The sequence below is a fragment of the Choloepus didactylus genome, chromosome 3 (genome assembly GCF_015220235.1).
Source record: "Choloepus didactylus isolate mChoDid1 chromosome 3, mChoDid1.pri, whole genome shotgun sequence".
In the NCBI taxonomy this organism is placed as follows: Eukaryota; Metazoa; Chordata; class Mammalia; order Pilosa; family Megalonychidae; genus Choloepus; species Choloepus didactylus.
In genome coordinates this window covers 16,075,261-16,093,511 of record NC_051309.1, presented here as the reverse complement: position 1 = coordinate 16,093,511, position 18,251 = coordinate 16,075,261, and the positions used below count along the sequence as shown (strand labels likewise).

At 41.0% G+C, this 18,251-nt stretch overlaps 1 protein-coding gene across 4 annotated transcripts in view; it reads left to right on the top strand.

Annotated features, from left to right (window-relative positions):
- PROM1 (prominin 1) overlaps positions 1-18,251 on the top strand; it is a 149,718-nt gene that overhangs the window by 82,499 nt on the left and 48,968 nt on the right. For all 4 annotated transcript variants that reach the window (XM_037829434.1, XM_037829435.1, XM_037829437.1 and 1 more), the window contains exons 5-7: positions 8,152-8,272; positions 10,347-10,410; positions 11,288-11,377. In XM_037829434.1, coding sequence (XP_037685362.1) covers positions 8,152-8,272; positions 10,347-10,410; positions 11,288-11,377 — 275 coding nt within the window. The remainder of the gene's footprint in view (positions 1-8,151; positions 8,273-10,346; positions 10,411-11,287; positions 11,378-18,251) is intronic.

The following is an 18,251-nucleotide window of genomic DNA, read 5'->3' as shown; positions in this document are numbered from 1 at the left end:
ATAAGACAATCCTTTGATATTTTTTCATCTTGAAGATATGGTGATAAATCACACACTGAAGAACCTCTAGAAGAGCAGCTCTTCGCTCTTGAATAGCTGCTCAGAGACAGGAGAGGTGCAGAAAGGCAGAGCAGGTATTTGCTGGTTGATTTGTGGGTCCAAAGGAATCTCAGAAGATGGTATAGTCCCTAACTTTGGGAGTTTAAGAAAATTGTAGAATGGAATTAACTTTCTAATAATAAACCCTGTTTTCTTGAGTTTGCTGTTACGATGCTACCATCTCTTGAAGCCTGGGAGACGCTTCATGTTTAAGATGCTCCTGTGGCGGCCCCTGCTGCTGTCAGTCTTCCAGTTGAAATACACTGCTTTTAGGACGAGGTGCTGTTTTGTTGAGTCCAAATTGGATTCCTCAGCTGAGGAAGTGCACCAGGATACTGGTGCCCTTGGCGTGGTATTTGGTCATTGCTGCCCGTTTCCTCATTCACTCAACCAGCGTTTCATTTAGCAGCAAATATAAAGTGCCTACTATGTGCATTCCTGGCATTCATGCTTGTCCTGATGAAAATGCTGAGACAAGAGTAGCTCTCTGCATTCTCCTTGTATTTCCTCCAAGCACCACATTTGCTTGGTAGCAGTGAGAGTAAGATTTTTCACACTTTGCTAAGGAGGTAATACTTGGACATTTAAGCATGAGGACTAGCAGCTGAAGTTCCAGCTGCAAACCCGAGAAGAACAGCCCTTTAAGTGTGACTGTTTTAGTTCAGTTCAACAAAGGCTTCCTTGGTGTCCAAAAGTGGCCAGCTCTGCACCTGTCTTCAAACAGCTAATCATTTGGTTAGGATGTTAACCTCTCCTCTTCTGTGATAAAGTACAATGGCACGTTAGCATTTTCAGAGAAGTGGAAGGTCCCTGAAGCCTATTCTTATATTTGAAAGCAGAAGGAAGAGACCCAGGAGTCTGGAATTTGTCTAAGTCTTAACCAGTCAGATCTAAAACCCAAGAATCTGATTTTTTGTTTTTATTTATGGTGGTTATTGGTGCTGGTATTTTTGTGGGTTTTTTTTTTTTTTTCCTTAACTTCTAGGAGAACCAGACTCTCATATGATTTGCTGTGGCAACACAGATGAATATGTTTTAATTCTAGTAGTTGTGTAGTTTTACTGTTAAACTTTTACTTATGGCAAATGATGGTGCTTCTTCCACTTATGGTAGTGGTAATGAAGTTTGCTTTAAGATAAATTTAATAAAATGCCTGACAAGAAAAGAAAAATAAAAAAGTGAATTGTAGTATATGCTTAGGGTGAAAACGGTGGTGGTGGTTCCTGTATTACTGATGTTTGAAAGACATCCCATCTACTGTTTTGCCTCATGCAGAGCATATTCTGTTTCTAACATATTGGAGCTCTGTATGGGATGCACATACGACTAAAATAGGCAGAGAATAATTAAAAATCAATGGGTCTGGGTTTTGTTTATTCATTTACTTACTAATTTTTAATTATATACTTTTTTTAGAAAATTTAGGTTGGGGAAAGAAGGCTGGATCTCCAATGCCTCCCCCCTACTTCTCTTCCAAGTCAGAGAAGCTATATTTTTTTTATATGGAGGTTCTGTTATGTTTTCTACTTGGGGGAAAAAAAGTTCTACTGAGTTGAAAAAAAAAACTATTGGCAATCACTGTCAAAACAAGTTTGTGCCTTGATTCCTGGTGTCATCACTTCATTTGTTGTAACCAGTCCTTACTCCCCAAAGCACTCTGAAATGCCTTCCCCCTTGTAGGATTTCCAGTACAGTTCCATAGCAAAAGATGGGAAAACTCACGTCGGTCTGTAGGGGCCTGGTAAGATGTGTGGTTTGGAGTGACCGTTTATTGGAATGTGATGTTCCCAGTGAGGAGGGCTTGGCAGCTCGAGACATCCTGGGATGAAACAGCCGACAAGGTACAGGAAGTGAAAAAAGCAGGTGGCAGACCCTGTGCAGAACATGAAAACTACGATAAAAACAAAAAAGGAGAGAGGCATAAACACATACTTATATTTGTGTAGAGCCTATGTGAAAAGATGGGCAAGAAACCAGCAACAGTGGTTGCCTTTGGGAAGGAAATTGAAGGAGGTAGATGGGGAAGGCAGGGAACCCATTTGTTACTATAGAGAGACTTTTTGTCTCTTTTAAATTATGTCCCATGCTACTGTCTTACCTGCTGAATTAATCAAATAAAAATTAAACTGGGGGGGGGGTGGAATCCACAACAAAAACAAAAGCCAAATGCATTACCACTTATTTAATGGCACTGATAGTTTGAACAAAGACATACTGTACTGAAAACAGTAGAATTAACCGACTTGACCAATGTGTGTGAAAATGGGATCCCAGTGACAGTGCTAGCTAGCTTTATGTTGGTTGACCACGGAGCTTCTTATGTTCTTTCTGTGAGGCTGGGGTATGGGCAGCTCCTGTGCTCTCTCTTTCTCTACCTCTCTCTTTCTCCCTTTTAGCCAATAATTTGAATCTGACCATTTCCTTACAGTGGATTCTGAAGGGCAGTTTAGGATCCAGTTGATGGTGATTCCAGATGTCCCTGCCTCTCTCTGCTTTGTTTGAAGGACTCAGGAATGCACAGACCCTATAGCTGTGGGGATAGTTAACTCCTCCCCAGCTACTAGAAAAATGTCATTTACAGCCCAAATACCTGTCAGACCCAACAAGGATCCCTGTGCATTTCCTCTAAGCCAGGGACTTACATGCTTCATTCATCCAAGGACTTGTGCATATGTTGCTTCTTGCTCTTCATACACACTAGACATCAAAGATGAGGCTCAGATGAGAAAGTGATATCCGAAAATACTTGCCCTTAGGGCTTCTAACAAGTTTAGTTTTCATTTGGTCTAAATACATATGATGTATTTCAGGAAAATTCTTGACATTCATGATAGGCTTTTGATTTTTTTTTTTTTTAATGAACTATGTCCTGTATTTGGTTTATCTTTTGAAATTGGACTTTTATTTGTATCACCTATAATTATGTGTTATGTATATTATAATTCACTCTGAACTGATAGGATTATTAACATTATGTTTAAAATATGAAAATATATAAACAACAAAGTTATAAAGCCAGAAATAAATTGATTTCCATTTATAGAAAAAATGATTGCCGCAATTAATTTTTTTTTTCTTGAGAACTCAGGGCCATCAAACAAACTTAGGTTAGTTTTTTTTTCTAAGTATACTTTAATTTAGAAAATCCTGTGATTCTACAGCCTCCTATGCATTCAGTTTAGATACTTTTTTCCCACCCAAGTAAAACTTAGGAATTTGAAATTCAAAATTTTAGATTTCAGTTAAATTAAACCAAAGTCAGTCAACTGTTGGAGACTGTGACAAATTTAAATCTGGCTTGATTTCATAAAATATATTGACTTTATATATGAATTAAAGTTTTGTGTAAGTGGGAGTAGAATATGAGGTTTTTTTTCTTTGAATTCAGACTGGAAGTTGAAACTTCCTTGCCTTGACATTTTAAAAATTTTGCTATAGCTATTTTGATGTTTTCCTTTCGAAACCCCTATTGGTTTGCAGGTATCTTATAAATCTTGAGTTGAATAATAGCTATGTATTGTACAAGTATTCTAAGCTAGCTAAGGAGATGAAAGACCAGGGAAAAGTGATGATTTTTTCTTTATAAGGGTTAGATAGGAGGAAAAAGAAAGTATATCAATAAAAATAAAGATTAGATAAAAATGAGAGAGGAAAGAATGTCAAGAAAATCAGAAGGCAGCAAAGAAAAAGAAAAGGAGGTAATGGAGTTCTGCTTTGGTTTACAGGGACCTTTGCATGGGTTGGATACTACTGACAAATAATCTTTGTATATGATAAAAAAAAATTTTAATAAGCAATTTCATAAAGAAAAAAGAATAAGCCACTTCAGAAACCCAGAGCAGTATATTTGCCTGTTGTTGGGCCCAATGACCAGATATTATGCCTTTACACAGCTCTTAAACTAAGTGTTACAATTAAAAAGCTGGTTTTTAAATTAGTCTTGAGTGCTCTAATTTTTCATCTTTCAATTTTTATTTAAAAATTTATTTGTTAAATTGAGAAATCCATGAGTGTTAGGGAAAATGATTCCCCACACAACCCCCTTTTGGGGAATATATGTATGTGGTCATGTTCTTTTTCTGTTTGAGCTCTTCCGAAGGCAGCTGCGGAATATTAGAATTCCACAGATGTTGACATATGTTTATGTAGTTTGTTTGACCATCAGCAGAAGATTGAATTTCCACCTTTCGCTATAGACTGTTTAAGCAGATGTGTCTTGCTCCAGAAAAAGCCAAATTTCCTCTCTTTTCTTTCCTTTACTCTTGTTGCCACTGCATTTTTCAGAATTTCAAGAAGGTTATGGAAAAAAAGGAAGTCACTGCCTTAAATTCTCTGGTGTATTTCTGAGTTTCTGAGTATGATAAGTCAGCTTTACTAACAATTATTGTGGTTAAATTTGAGTCTCAGTCATTTTCTGGGAGATGGATATTTTCAAAGTTCATTTTTTATTAGGATATGATTGTCAATTCCTGGCTAGAAAAGCAACTGACCTATAGGATACCTGAAAATCATAAAACTTTCTTTATGTGAATGAGACGGCTAGTTATTTAAAATTAAAATTAGTATTTTAAAACCATCTTTAAAAAAATAAGAGCTCATTTACAGATTGAAATCATTTATTTGGCTTTCATTTGCTAATTTCATTGTGAGTAGGAGTTTGTAGAAGGAAGCATGTTACAATTTTAAAGATTTAGCTTTACTCTTTAAGTCTGTGAGAAAATTGGTTTGTTCATAATAAAATACAGAAGATGCAATGCTAATATGCCATAAAATTTAAAGCTTCCTATCTTCTGTTAAAAATTGCAAGAGATTTAGTTGTACTGCCAAAAAAAAAGCATGTTTTGGACAGCTTAAAAGCATTTGTGTGAAATACCAGAAAACTCATAGTCATTGGAGTTTTATTCCAAGTTGGTGTTAGATAAACTTCCCTCAGAGTCCTCATAACAGCTGGCTGGTGGTTGTTAAAAACTAAGCCAAAAACATTAATTCATTATTTTTTTTCTTAAAAAATGCATTGAGCATTAAGGAATCATTCTCTAAATCAATAACAGTTGTTATTTCCCAAAAGCATAGCTAGTTTATTCTCTATTTGTCTTTAAATTGAAGATTGCAAATGGAGACCCTCAGTTGGTCTGCATAGTAGTTAACTTTCTTTTTTAATTAGTTGCTAATATTTAAAAATTGGGGATTTCACCAAAGAATCCACATTTGCAGATTTTTCTGAATAATTGGGAGAGCTGGCATTACTGGTCTGCGTTCCACCATGGTGGCACTCGGTGGGCACACAGAGCAGCCTCTCTCCTCACCTTTGACCTCCCAGCCCCTGTAAGCCCCATGCCACACACATTGCCCCCACGCTTTCTGATGGCCCATGAAGGCACTTGAATCTGCCATCATTAAATATAGAATTTACGAAGTGCTATGGGTCTGAAAGTTAGCTTTGAAAGTTGCCGAATTCTACTCCAAAATTGTTTTGTATGCTTCTAAAAAATATTATCAACGCTTCAACTTTAATAGAATGCATTATTGATTAGCAGAACTGTAGGTCTTTATCAGTGTGACACATTAAAATTCAATGTTGTACTGAAATGTTGTTTTGAAATTCACTTTGCTGATTGATGATCTTCATGAAGCGCAAGTAAAGGCCTTTATTGTATAAAGGAACAAAGATAGTTTCTGACTCGGATAACGCAAACATAGGGCTTGTCTCCTAGAAGGACCCAGTGAAATCTAAGGCCAGACCTTGAACCCACTTTCATTAGCTATCAGTGTGGGCAAGGGACCCTGCCTTAGACAAAGTTGAGAAGGAAGACATTTGAGCCTCATTAGGGTCTCAGAGGGGAAGTTAAACATAGATGTAAATATAGACAAAGTAGACTATGAAGTGAGAAATTCCCCACTAGAATTTCAGGGAGAGCCTGAAATTAAGGCGAGGGGTTCCTCCCCATTTGGGGGTGAGGCGGGCCTGTGAAGGCTACACGAATGAGCAGCAGTTGACATGGACTTTGTATCCCAAGTTCATTTTGACCTCTTGTGACGAAATGAATCGGTTGTGTGATGAATGACTAAAATAATTTGAACATGCTGGGGGGGTATAGTCAGATGGTGATCCTGACTCATGGTGCTATATAATCTTTTGAATTTGGTAGGGTAAATAAAGCTCTAGGTACGTTGCTAGAACTTAACGTTTTGTTTTGTTTTCCTATTCACGGTACTTCAGAATCATAATTTTGGGGTCATTGGCCTTTACCTGGAATAAGTGCATCCAATAAAAACTTTTCTTGGAATAGTATAATACCTGACTCATAAATACCAATGCAAACTTAGGACTGAAATTGCATGCCAATAATGGATTATAAAGGTGTCATTTTGAATGGCACAGAATATTGCTAATATTCATTATAAGGTCACTACCAGAATTAAAAAAAAAAAAAAATCTTGGAGTGCTTATAAGCATCCTATACCCTCTCCTTTGCAACTTGAGCAGCCCTAGTTTGATCTAATTTTCAGTTTCCAGATTCTGAAGCTCAGAGAGACAAACTGACTTCCTCAAGTGTACCTAGGATAAGTTGGTGGCAACAGTGGAACCGGAACCCTGGTCTAGTACTCATTCCACCACAACTTGTTAACCATAAGAAATATTGCTCAACGTTGTGTGTTACAGGCATTCTTGGACTGATTGGGGGAAATCTAAGGCACATATGTAATACATAATGAGGCTCTAGGAACAGATGTTTCAAGTGAAACCAGCCGTGACCCTCTGCTCTTTGCAATAGATCGTGCCTATAAATAGGATGACCGTCTGACCCATTTTACGCAGGACTGAGCAGGACTGAGGGGTTTCCTGGGGACATGGGACTTTCAGTTCTAAAACTGCTTGATAACATCTGTAGATAAAAGTCAGTGGTTTGTCATATGCGTTTAATGTAATTCCTTAGTGCCATCTAGTGGTTAAATCTTCCAGGACCTTAGCAATTAATTTTAAATTAAACATTTTAATTTGTGAAGGCATTGACATAAAAGCCCAGCCTGTTGGTCAAGTTAATTTAAATCAAGGGATATTAGTAAATAGTCAACATTAAGAATTATTAAATAGAGACATTTGAGATGGCTTGAAAAGATGCTTTTTATTTTCATGCAAAGCAACCCGTGTTGACTGATGCCTTCCATATCACAGTTTTGAAATTTTTTATTGAAGTATATTATAAACGGAGAAAAGTGTCCATGTCATAAGTACATCTGTATGAATTTCCATGATGTAAAGACACTCATTAAGCCACAGAGCACTCAGCCATTAGGCACCTCTACCCCAAATATAATCACTGGCTTAACATTATTGTTTTGCTTGGTTTTGTACTTTATATAAATGGAATAATAGTGTGTGTATGCTTTTGTGTGTGGCTTCTCATATGGCATTTCATGCTAAAGTAACTCATGTTCATTTTCAACCCAGACAATATAGAAACTAACAAAGATAATTAGAGAAACCCGAAACATTAGAAAGTCCAAACACTCTTACCATTTTGGTGGGTTATTTGAGCGTCTTCTTTGGTGGGATGTGTTTTCGTGCACATTTACATTTATGCATTAATGCATTTGTACAGGTGGGATGTGTTTCCGTGCGCATTTACGTTTATGCATTAATGTATTTGTACAGGTGGGATGTGTTTCCGTGCGCATTTACGTTTATGCATTAATGCATTTGTACAGGTGGGATGTGTTTCCTTGCGCATTTACATTTATGCATTAATGCATTTGTACAGGAATGGGACCTCTGCCTTATGACCTTTGTAACTTCTGTCTCATCCACAATTTATCATGACTGTTCCATTTATAAGATTCCCATTTAACTTGGTAACTCATCTTGAAGGGATCTGTGTCTTCTCTGAGAGGATTCAGGCGTGTTTCTGGCCCGCATTTCGGAGGTGGTGGATTGTGGAGACTTAGGGGAAGGCGGAGGAGACAGCATGGTTGGGCAGGACGGTCCCCGCAGCGTTACTGGGGACCAGGAATTGCCGAGTAAATGCTCTCCCTTCTTTCCTCTTCCTGCAGCATTGGCATCGTCTTTGGTTTTGTGGCAAACCACCACTTGGGGACCCGGATCAAAAGGATTGGGAAACTAGCAGACAGCAACTTGAAAGACCTGCGAACTTTCCTGAATGAAACTCCAGTGGTAAAGACCACAGTCTGCCTATCCCATGATGCTTTGGGTTGTTGCCTTTTCCGAGTTCCCGAGTATATTTGATATCTCATTGTTTTTCAGAATCATTTACCATTTATGAAAGAGGACCATATATACAATTCCAGCAATTCTAAAGACAGCATAACACTCAAAATATTTAAGCTCTACAAGTACCGTGCAAACTATAAAATAGAAAACAAAAACAAAAACAAAAACAAGCTAGTGGATAGCCCCAGCTTGACCTGCCTTATTTTCCTTGAATAATTTAAGAATCTGTACAATATTGGAGACTCTTATAACATTTACCCCCAGTGCAATTACAGAAAGCAGTTAGTGATTTCGTTCAAAATAATAAATATGGCTCACTACTGACCATTCGCAGTGAATCACTGTAGGGAGGTGCTATCTTTTGATTTTATGGACGGAACAATAAAGGCCCGGCATGTGATTTTCAAAAGAGTACAAAAGCCATAATTTCAGAACTGGGGTTTGTATTTTATTTGAAGATAGAACCTAATATAATAGTCCATATTGTAAAGGTACTTAATCTTAAGGGTCTGTCTCATGATTTCTTTTAAAAGGAAAATCTTTGGGTGCCATTATCCTTTCTTTTTGGCAACATAGTTAATTGTCCATTGTTTGCACGAAATTACTCTTGTAGTGAAAATTCTGGCAACCTCTCTGCTTTATAAGTACCCATTTGCTAATATCTGTGTACATGTGTAAAATCCCCCGGGAAGGACACACACACACACACACACACACACACACACACACACACACAGACACACAAAGTTATCTTTGGGGTGGCTGGAGGGCAGTGATGGGAGGACACTCTTTTTCTGTATCCTGGAACTAGATTGACTTATTACCTATTCAGAACATTAAAAAAGAAAAAGTGTCTGGGTAGGAACCATCCCAAATATATGATGCCAAGCTCATTGCACCAACACCAAGAGAAGGGTGCGCTCCCCGAGGATTCACCAATAAGAGTCTGCCGGAATGCATAGACCTCCTCACACGGATCTGTTCTTCCAAGTTGATTATATTCTAAGAAATATTAAAACATGAAATACTATCCTAGATTTTTTTTGTGTAGTTGGAATAAAAGAGAAAAAATGCAGGCATTTTTTATTATTGAGGTGGGAGAAGTTAATTATGTCATTGTTCTATAGCCTGTTCACTGGTGGAAATGTTTCATTTTCCTAATCTGTAAATAAAAATTCATAATATTTTTACTTGCCATTTTGAAGACACCGAAGACAATTTTTACCCCGAAAATGTTGGCAAATATTAAATAGATAGCAACAATGGCTGGTGAAGATTTGGGATTGCTTTTGTAATCTTGGAATGGTAGTAAGTTGCAATGAATTTGGGGGAAATTTAATCTGGTTCAAAATGTATGAAGAGCACTAACAAAACTATTTGAAAGATTGGATGTGAGTAAACGATTTACTGGCCGCAAAACATAAAAATGTGTTTAACCTTACTCTAGTAATTGGAAAAATGAGAATGCCAAAAGAGGTACACATTTAACTGAGTAGATTGGTAATAGTCATTTAAAAATGATAACATCCACTATTGGAGAGGGGGTAAGAAACGGTTTGGGAGGGTAAGCAGCCCCTCTGGAGGCCAGTTCCTTAACAGCCACTGAATAAAATGGGCCCAGTGTGGGGGAATGCAAATGGCCCCAGATTCTCTGTAGTTCCTAACCCCTTGGGTTTCTAAACCCCTGGGTCTGGTCTGTCCCTGTGGCTTGTTTTGACCAGTGGAAGCAGCAGACATGACCTTGTGCTAGTTTTGAGCTCAGATTTCCTCTGAAGCCTTGCAGCACCCACTTTTCCTCTCTTGCTGCTGGGAGCCCCAGCACCAACCTGAGAAAATGCCCCAGCCAGGCACTCGGAAGGTGAGAGGACACAGAGAGAGGGGGTGTGTGATGGACCCCGGCCAAAGCAGCCCTGACCAGACTATCCCTAGAGCCAGTCCGCTGACTCGTGAGATGTTGAATCTCTTTATTGTGGCTTTGGATCATTTAATTTTTTTTTCTTTTTTTTTTTTTTTTTAGCAAATCGATTATGTATTGGGCCAGTACAACACCACTAAGGAAAGGGCATTCTCAGATCTGAACAGTGAGTAAAATAAAGTTAACTCCTCAGGGACGATTGCTCGATTACTTGTTTTGCTTAAAAGTTGATATGACCATCTTCCATAAAACGTGGCCTGAGAAATGAAGCTTGCTTTTTCTACAATTTACATGCAAACCTAGGGGAAAAAGCAGAGAAAATAATTCCATGGAGTTGCTGACAATTTGCAAATGAAATCTAGCATTCATTGTAGGAATGCCTTTGTTCTCTGGTAAGTCCTGAGCACTTGCTCTTCATTCCCCATTTGGGGGAGGAAGTGTCTCCCTCCTGCTGTCAGACAGGAAAGGGCCGCCCCAGAGAAACCAGTAAGCCTTGGAATAGGGGCGGGCCCTGCCGCGTGCGGCCCAGCTCAGGACTTCTCAGAGAGGCAGTTTCGCCCACTAGGTGATGCTTGGAGAAGTCTGGAGATGTGTTTTGGTTGCCACAAATGGAGGTGCTACTGACATCTAGTGGGTAGAGGACAGGGACGCTGCTAAGCATCCTACAACAACCCCCACCCACACCACCCCAATGAACAATCATCTGGCCCTAAATGCCAGCAGTCCCACAGTTGACAGAACCTGTGAAATTAAAAAGATTGGGGATCCAGCAGTTATGGCTCGAGATGTTCCCGGTACAAATAAGTACCAAGTCTGTGGGGGATGGCTGGCTGATGTGGGGACACGGAAGAGTGTGGAAACATCTCCTCACAGGAGCCAACGCTTAAACTGGGTCTCCAGTGGTAAGTGGGATTTTGTGGCGGGAGAGACTAAAAATGGCTTTTCTGGCCGTGCAGTCCTGCAGTGTGAAGAGAATGCCTGGTAGAAGGAGAAGAAATAAATGGAACCTCGCCTTACTCTGCCTTATGCTTCTTTGAATTTAGATATTAAACCATTGCTAGGAGGTGGGATTCATAGACGACTAAGACCTAAAGTGATTCCAGTGCTTGACGACATCAAGGCCATGGCAGAAGGTAAGCTCAGGCAGAAATGACCGTGAGTGTGTTCCCACCCTGAAGGCCCCAGGCTTCGTGGCTTCACTTATCCTTTTGTTTTCCCCGAGGGTTTGCTGAGGTGTTGGCTACAGTCTGTGGCTGTGCAGACAGGCCAGGTAGAGAGACACTGTGTCACAATAGTTTTGTTGTTTTTTAAAGCGTCTGTCATGGCTGCTGTACTGGTCATCTAAAAATGATCTATTATAACAATTGCAGAATTCTATAGGGGCCTGCAGCTTGTTTTTATAAATTAAGTGTTACTGGGACCCACCCATGCTCATTGGCTTAAGTATTTTCTATGGCTGCTTTCTTGTTGTGTTGGCAAAGTTGGGTAGCTGCAGTGGAGATCATATGACCACAAAGTCTTAAAGTATTTACACTCTGGCCCTGTATGGAAACAGTTTGTTGACCCCTGCTGTAGGAGATAAGTAGTATAGAAAAGTCAAGGTCTATTGCGGTCTAGTGATTACTCTATCTTTCCTCCTGAAAGAACATCTTTTAGAAACTGGGAATAGGCATGTAGATCTGAAGTCAACCACAGACAGTAGTATAAGTAAACAGATATGCTGATTTTAATAAACTGAAGATTTGACTACAGTGAAAAAAAGATGTCCTAGACTTTTCCAAATGTTGAGAAGTGTCTGTGCTAGGTACTTGGTGGAGAGAGCAGTTTCATCGATGTCAAACCTCAGTCATTTTGCCCATTTGAATTTTACTCTTATGAGCTCGTGTTCCTGAGAATATTGACCCTAAAGGAGGGAATTGCATGGAAGTCAGAAAATTATGTCCTTTCATTTTGGTGTCCCTCTTCCCTCCTTACAGCTCAACAACTCAGACAGATGTACCGAACATAGGGTGATGCTCAGGGCAAGTCAGGGTGTTAAGATCAGTCTGTTGAAAGGCCCTTTCCCCCCCCTTCTCCTTGACCTTGCAAAGGATCCAGCTATAACCTGAATTTGTGATCTCCACCGTTAAGGCTTGGATGTCTCCAGACATCGATTCTCATCACCAATTTCCTTTTCAGGCAAGGAAGGTGAGGCCTGAAGAAGGGATGGCACTTCAGAGACCCATGCCTCCTGCCTTCCTACCCTACGCACCATCTTCCTTCCTTCCTTCCTTCCTTCCTTCCTGACCTGGCCCCTGTGTCCAATTCCAGCCTCACTTCCTGTCTCAAACTTCCCACCTCCAGCATCCCGCCTTCCATTCCTGGGTATTCATTCCACTGTAGGTCCTTACAGGAGTTACTCCCTCTCCTGCCCCCACTGCATGTGCATCCCCTGCCTGAAAGGCCATAGACCCTCCCGCACCTTATCTTACCTACCAGTGAGCCAGCATTAATGTTCCTCTCTTCTGTAAGCTTCCATCACCACCCCTCCTTTCCCTATCATGGAGTGTCATAACCTCCCACTTCCTGCTCTTTACTTGGGAGCCCTGTATGCAGTTCTCATTTCTAGCATTATCAGCATTAGCTCCCTTACTAGGCAGTGAGCTCCTGAAGGACAGAACCTAGTCATCTGGGTCACTTTTGCATTCCCCCTACCTCATAACCGTGCTGGCCTGGAGCGGATTGTCAGTTCTTGAATGAGCAAACGAGAGGCTGTCCTAAATGCCTGCAACAGTGCCATTTGTTTTCTAAGTTTAGAACACTATATCTTCACTGGCTCTAAAGTAGAAAATAGATTATATTCCTTCATATTCATTCCTTCCTTGGTTGTTAGGCAACTTGTCTCCAATCTGCAAGCTTCCTGACCTTTTACTTTCGACGTCTGTAGTCATTTGTTTACCGGGATGATATTTTTATGGCCCTCATTGTGCTCTGTGGAAATCTCTCTATTTGCCTACCTACATATGTACATATTTAAACAAGAGTAAAATGTTTCCATTTGTTTTGGGAGTTTTGCAGACAATTCTCATAAGATAATTAAAGGTCATTTGAAGACTGCACTGATGTAATCTCCATGCCAGGTATCCTTGAAGTGACTTAAATATTAGGAAATGTATTGTCACACATGACCAGGTGTTGAAGGTAAGGCATTTCCAAGGGTAGCTAATTCAGGGGTTCAGCAGCATTGTCAAAGAACCCTCTGCTTTCTTTCTTCCCTCTGCCATCCTTAGCACATCAGCATGGTCGGGACGGCCGTGGTAGCTCGGGGATGTGGGACACGCGTGCCTGTCATGTCAAGGGGAGGGGCACTGCCTCTTGCACCTCTTTGTATCGGAGAGTGAACTGGTGCCCAGAAGTGGCAGCAGGCCTGGCCTCAGTCCTGTCAGCCAGCACCAAAACCAGTTGCAGGCAAGGAATGGAATCGTGTGATGGCTATAGGAGCCCAGGAGTTCGCACACGGAGCAGGTACCAAACACCTGGAGGGCTTGTCAGAACCCAGACTGCTGGGCCGGCCCCAGAGTTTCTGATTCCAGAGGTCTGGAGTGGACCTGAGAATTTACATGTCTGACAACTCCTGGGTGGAGGCGACACAGCTAACCCAGGGCCCATCCTCCTAGAACCATGGATCAGTGTGGTTTGCAATCCTGCCTGCCTCTCTAATCACCTGGGGAGCTTTGAAAAATTATCCTCCCACAGTAGAGTCTAGTTATAGTGATCTGGGAAGGACTCCCCAGACTGGGTCAAATCCCCCAACAAAACCCCCTCAAATTGCCACTTGCTCCTTGATAACATTCGCAAGTGGTTCCGGGGCATTTAGAAGTGGTTCTTACAAGCAATGAGCTGCTTGGGATAAGTGGGACATTTGCCAGGGGCAGGGAAGGCTCTGGAATGGTAGGCAGGAGGAACTGCGCAGCATGGGATAAAAGTGCAGAGGATGCTCAGCGGGGAGCACAGACAAGACCTGGCTCACCTGCTAGGCCAGGACTTGGAATTTACCCTATTCATCTCAAGATTCTCTAGTGAGCGCTAACAGACCAGCATCAGGCCCTGTGCCAGGCACTGGGGACTCGGCGATCCCTGAGCCGGGCCCTGACCTTCAGGGGTCACATTGCTGCTGAGACATACGTGGACAGGGACCAGTTGGAGCACCTGGGATGAGTCCTGAAAGCCAGGTGAGAAAGTGAGGCAATGAGGGCTGACAGCTAACCAAGTGTTCTTGGGGAGGTGTCGTAATTTCAAATTCATTTTTAAAAATATTTTCATAACTGCATTCCAATGCAATGGGTCTCCTAAACTTTTGAATTTATTTTATGCATTTAAAAGCATCATATATGCATTTAAAAGACTGCCATAACAAAGACCACAAATGGGTGGTTTAAAACAACAGAACTTTATTCTCTCCCAGTCCTGTAGGCTAAAAGTTCAAAATCACCTTGTCAACCAGGCCACTCTCCCTCTGAAGGCTCCAGGGAGGAATCCTTTCTTGCCTGTTTCCAGCTTCTAGAGTCCCCACATGTTCCAGGCTTGTGGTGGCCTCACTTCAATCTCGGCCTCCGTTTTTATATGCCGTCCTCATCCCGTGTCTCTCCAAATCTTCACCTCCTTCTGAGGGCACCAGCCACTGTGTTTAGGCAGTAAAACCTCATGCAGTATGACCGCATCTTAACTTGATGACATCTGCAAAGACCCCGGTTGCGAATAAGGACACAGTCACAGCACCACGGGTTAGGGCTTCTGCATAGCTTTTGGGGGGACCTGATTCAGTCCCCACCAGGAGGGTCCGGAAGAGGCCTCAGCTCAGGTTTTGAGGAACTCACCTCTGGCCCAGGTGCTGCTTTAAGCGAGATCTAGGTAGTAACTCATTCGATCCTCCTGGCAACCCCTTCAGGTAGGTACGATTTTCATCCCCACAGATAAGAAAACTGGGATTCCGTGAGGAAAAGAGACCAGCCCGCGGCCACACAGTTTGGAGGTGGCACAGCAGGAATGGGGACCCAAGACAGCCTCACATCCAAGTCCTGGGCTGGTCGGGTAGGAGAGGGTATTTGAATGAGTCTCAAAGTCAAGTCAGAGTTTCTCAGATAGAGGAGCAGGGATCAGGCATTCCAGATGGAGGAAATGGATCGTACCAAGGAGGGGTGAGAGCGGAGTTTTCCACTTCTCTAGGCACGTTGTCCCAAATGATGTCTACATCCGTGTCAATAGTAGAAGGGTATTTTCTGTACCACTTTAGGAAAACTGCCCACAGGATTAAACTCCAATTGAGACTTAAATCAGAGCTTCTTAACCTTTTTGGTACCAGGGACTGGTGAACTCTGTGGACCTTTTCTCAGAACGCTTTTAAATGCATAAAATAAAAGCCAGAAGATTACTATAAGACCCATTGTATTGGAATAAAGCTATGAAAATATTTAAAAAAAATGAATTTGAAATATAGTAACAGGTGCTTCTTTATCAAGCCCATTAACTAATAGGAGCTACTGGAGGGTCTGATAACTCCCAAATTTCAAAGTTGTGATGAGCAAAAACAATATTTCTAGATATCAGCAACAACTGAATGCGATATCGAAAGATTTGTCATTTCTTTGGTGACTGAGACACTTCTAATATTGCTGTAGTTCAGTGTCTGCTTTTGTAATTGAAGGGAAGGTTGCATTTTTAATTAGAGGTTACTGGAAGTATGTGATTTTGTTTATTTTCCTGTCCATGTTTCCAGATCCCCTTGAATTCTCTCCACAGATCCCAGAATTAGGAACCCCTGAATTAATCTCAAGTAGTTCAGGTTTCTCAAGCCCAGTTACAGCCAAAATGGAGGCGTTCTGGATTGTCATTAGAGTCAAATAGTCTTGGGCATTTATTTTGTCACTTGCTGTTTGAACCATTCTCTGCTTGGACTCCTTTCCTGTGGTGATGAAAATGAAGCCAGGACTATTTTCCCCAAACTTTCCTTCCATTGCTGCCTCTCATTCCCATATCCACACCGCCACCCCTCGTGTATCTTAGCAGGAAATTTTATTTAGCGGGTACAAGCAGAGCTTTGAAAAGGGGGCGTGATGGCCACTCGTACCTTCCCCTCAAGAAGGCGTCACTCGGGTTGGACAGCCACAGAAGCTTGCCGAACCTTCGCTTTCCCACCGTCTCTGGTATTGCTTGTGCTGGTTCCCCACTAGGCCTCCTTGTTATAGCTCCAGATGGTTGCACTTCACTAGTGGATGAATAATGATCGAGCTGGCCTTGTGACCTTCTACAATAAAATCTCTTGGTATATCCCTGATAAATACAGAAAACCTGTGTCCAACTGGCGTTCACAATTAAATTCGACCCCTGTGGGATCAACTTGGGCATTTCCATCTACCAACTCAAGACAGTAAGGTGCAGAGATAATGTAACTTGTCCATGGTTGGGTAACTGGTAAGCGGTGGAGTTGGGATTCAGGCCCTGGTCTGACTATAAAGCCTGAGTTACTTGGACCACACTAGATGGTATTCGGATACACGGGATATTAAGATGCAGCTGTGTCATCTTTAGGAAGGCAGCACAGTGTGACTTTTTAGGAAAAGTTAGGACACTGGGTTCAAATACAGGTGGCCATGGGATAATCCAGGCATCCATGTACCCCAGTTCCCTCACAAGTCAGTGTATTTGGAATATTGTCTTCCAAGATCTCTTCCAGCTCCACGATTCTGTATCTATCTGTTTCCTAAAGGAGTGTGCACAAGTGTATGGATGAGGAAATGTGGGTGACATGCACCTTTATTTTTTGTTCAAAGCCCTGACAATTTCTAATGTCTGAATTATAAATCTTTTTGGATAAAAGACAAAGTATATTTTATTTTTCTTTTCAGTATTTCCTGTATTACTATTAAAGTTCTATTTTTTTTTTAAGTCGGCCTGGGTAAGTTAAAGCTTAGCCTTTGATGTCGCCAGAGCTTCTTAAAACTTGCACACAAACTGCTTCAACAAATTTTTTGCTAAGAATTCTTTGCCACCTTATGTGTTTAACAGCCTTTGGAGAGAATGGAAACATGCAAATTCCTTTGTGCAAATCATATTTGAGCTGCAGGTCAGGATCTATAAAGGAAATATGCTACAGTCTGGTAAAATGTTAATTAACTAAAGTTAAGAATCAGAAACAGCTTCCCACTTACTTCAGATACATAATATATGTGATCTTGGTAGGTTTGGAATGACTCCCAGAACTACCCAGAGCTGCAACCCGCTAAATATTTTATAGGCATAAAATGAAGCTTTGAAGCTCTCAGAAGATATATGTTTATCACCTCCAAGTCCTTCCTGGGACATGACAGAGAATATTACCCATAACCCAGAAATGTCTGTGGACCGCATATGAATGCACGCACATTTCCTGGGTCATTAATTTATTTTATCATTTGTCATTCTTTGCTGCTGTCATTGTTTGTTTCTGGCCTTAAAATAACTACCTTGAGGCCAAAGCAGAGCAGGCAGGGCTCTCAGAGGTAAGACACACAACATTAAGATGAGAGGTGTGTGGTGTGGGATGTGAGAGGTGTTCTGGCACACTTTTTTGCATTCTGTTGTGTGTTTGTAATTGCAACCACGTTCTTTGTTTCTTGTTTTATTTTTCATTTAAAAAAATTTATTGTGACAACGTATATATATATGTGTGTATATATATATATAACTTGAAATTTCCCATTTTAACCACTTCAGTGTGTTCAATTCAATGGCATTAACTACATTTACAATGTTGTGCAGCTATCACCACCATCCATCATAGATATTTATTGAGCCTCTAACAGGAGCCACTTAGCAGACTTGGTGCTTTGCTAGCAATCCTGGGAGCTGGTGGGAGAGATGAGACACTGACATATTGCTAAGATATGACTGGACCAAAATTCAAGGTAAAAGAGTGTTTGAAACAGATTTTAAGATTTTCTATTCAGATAAGATGATAGAATTTGGGGCCAAGGGTTATAGGGTCCAATC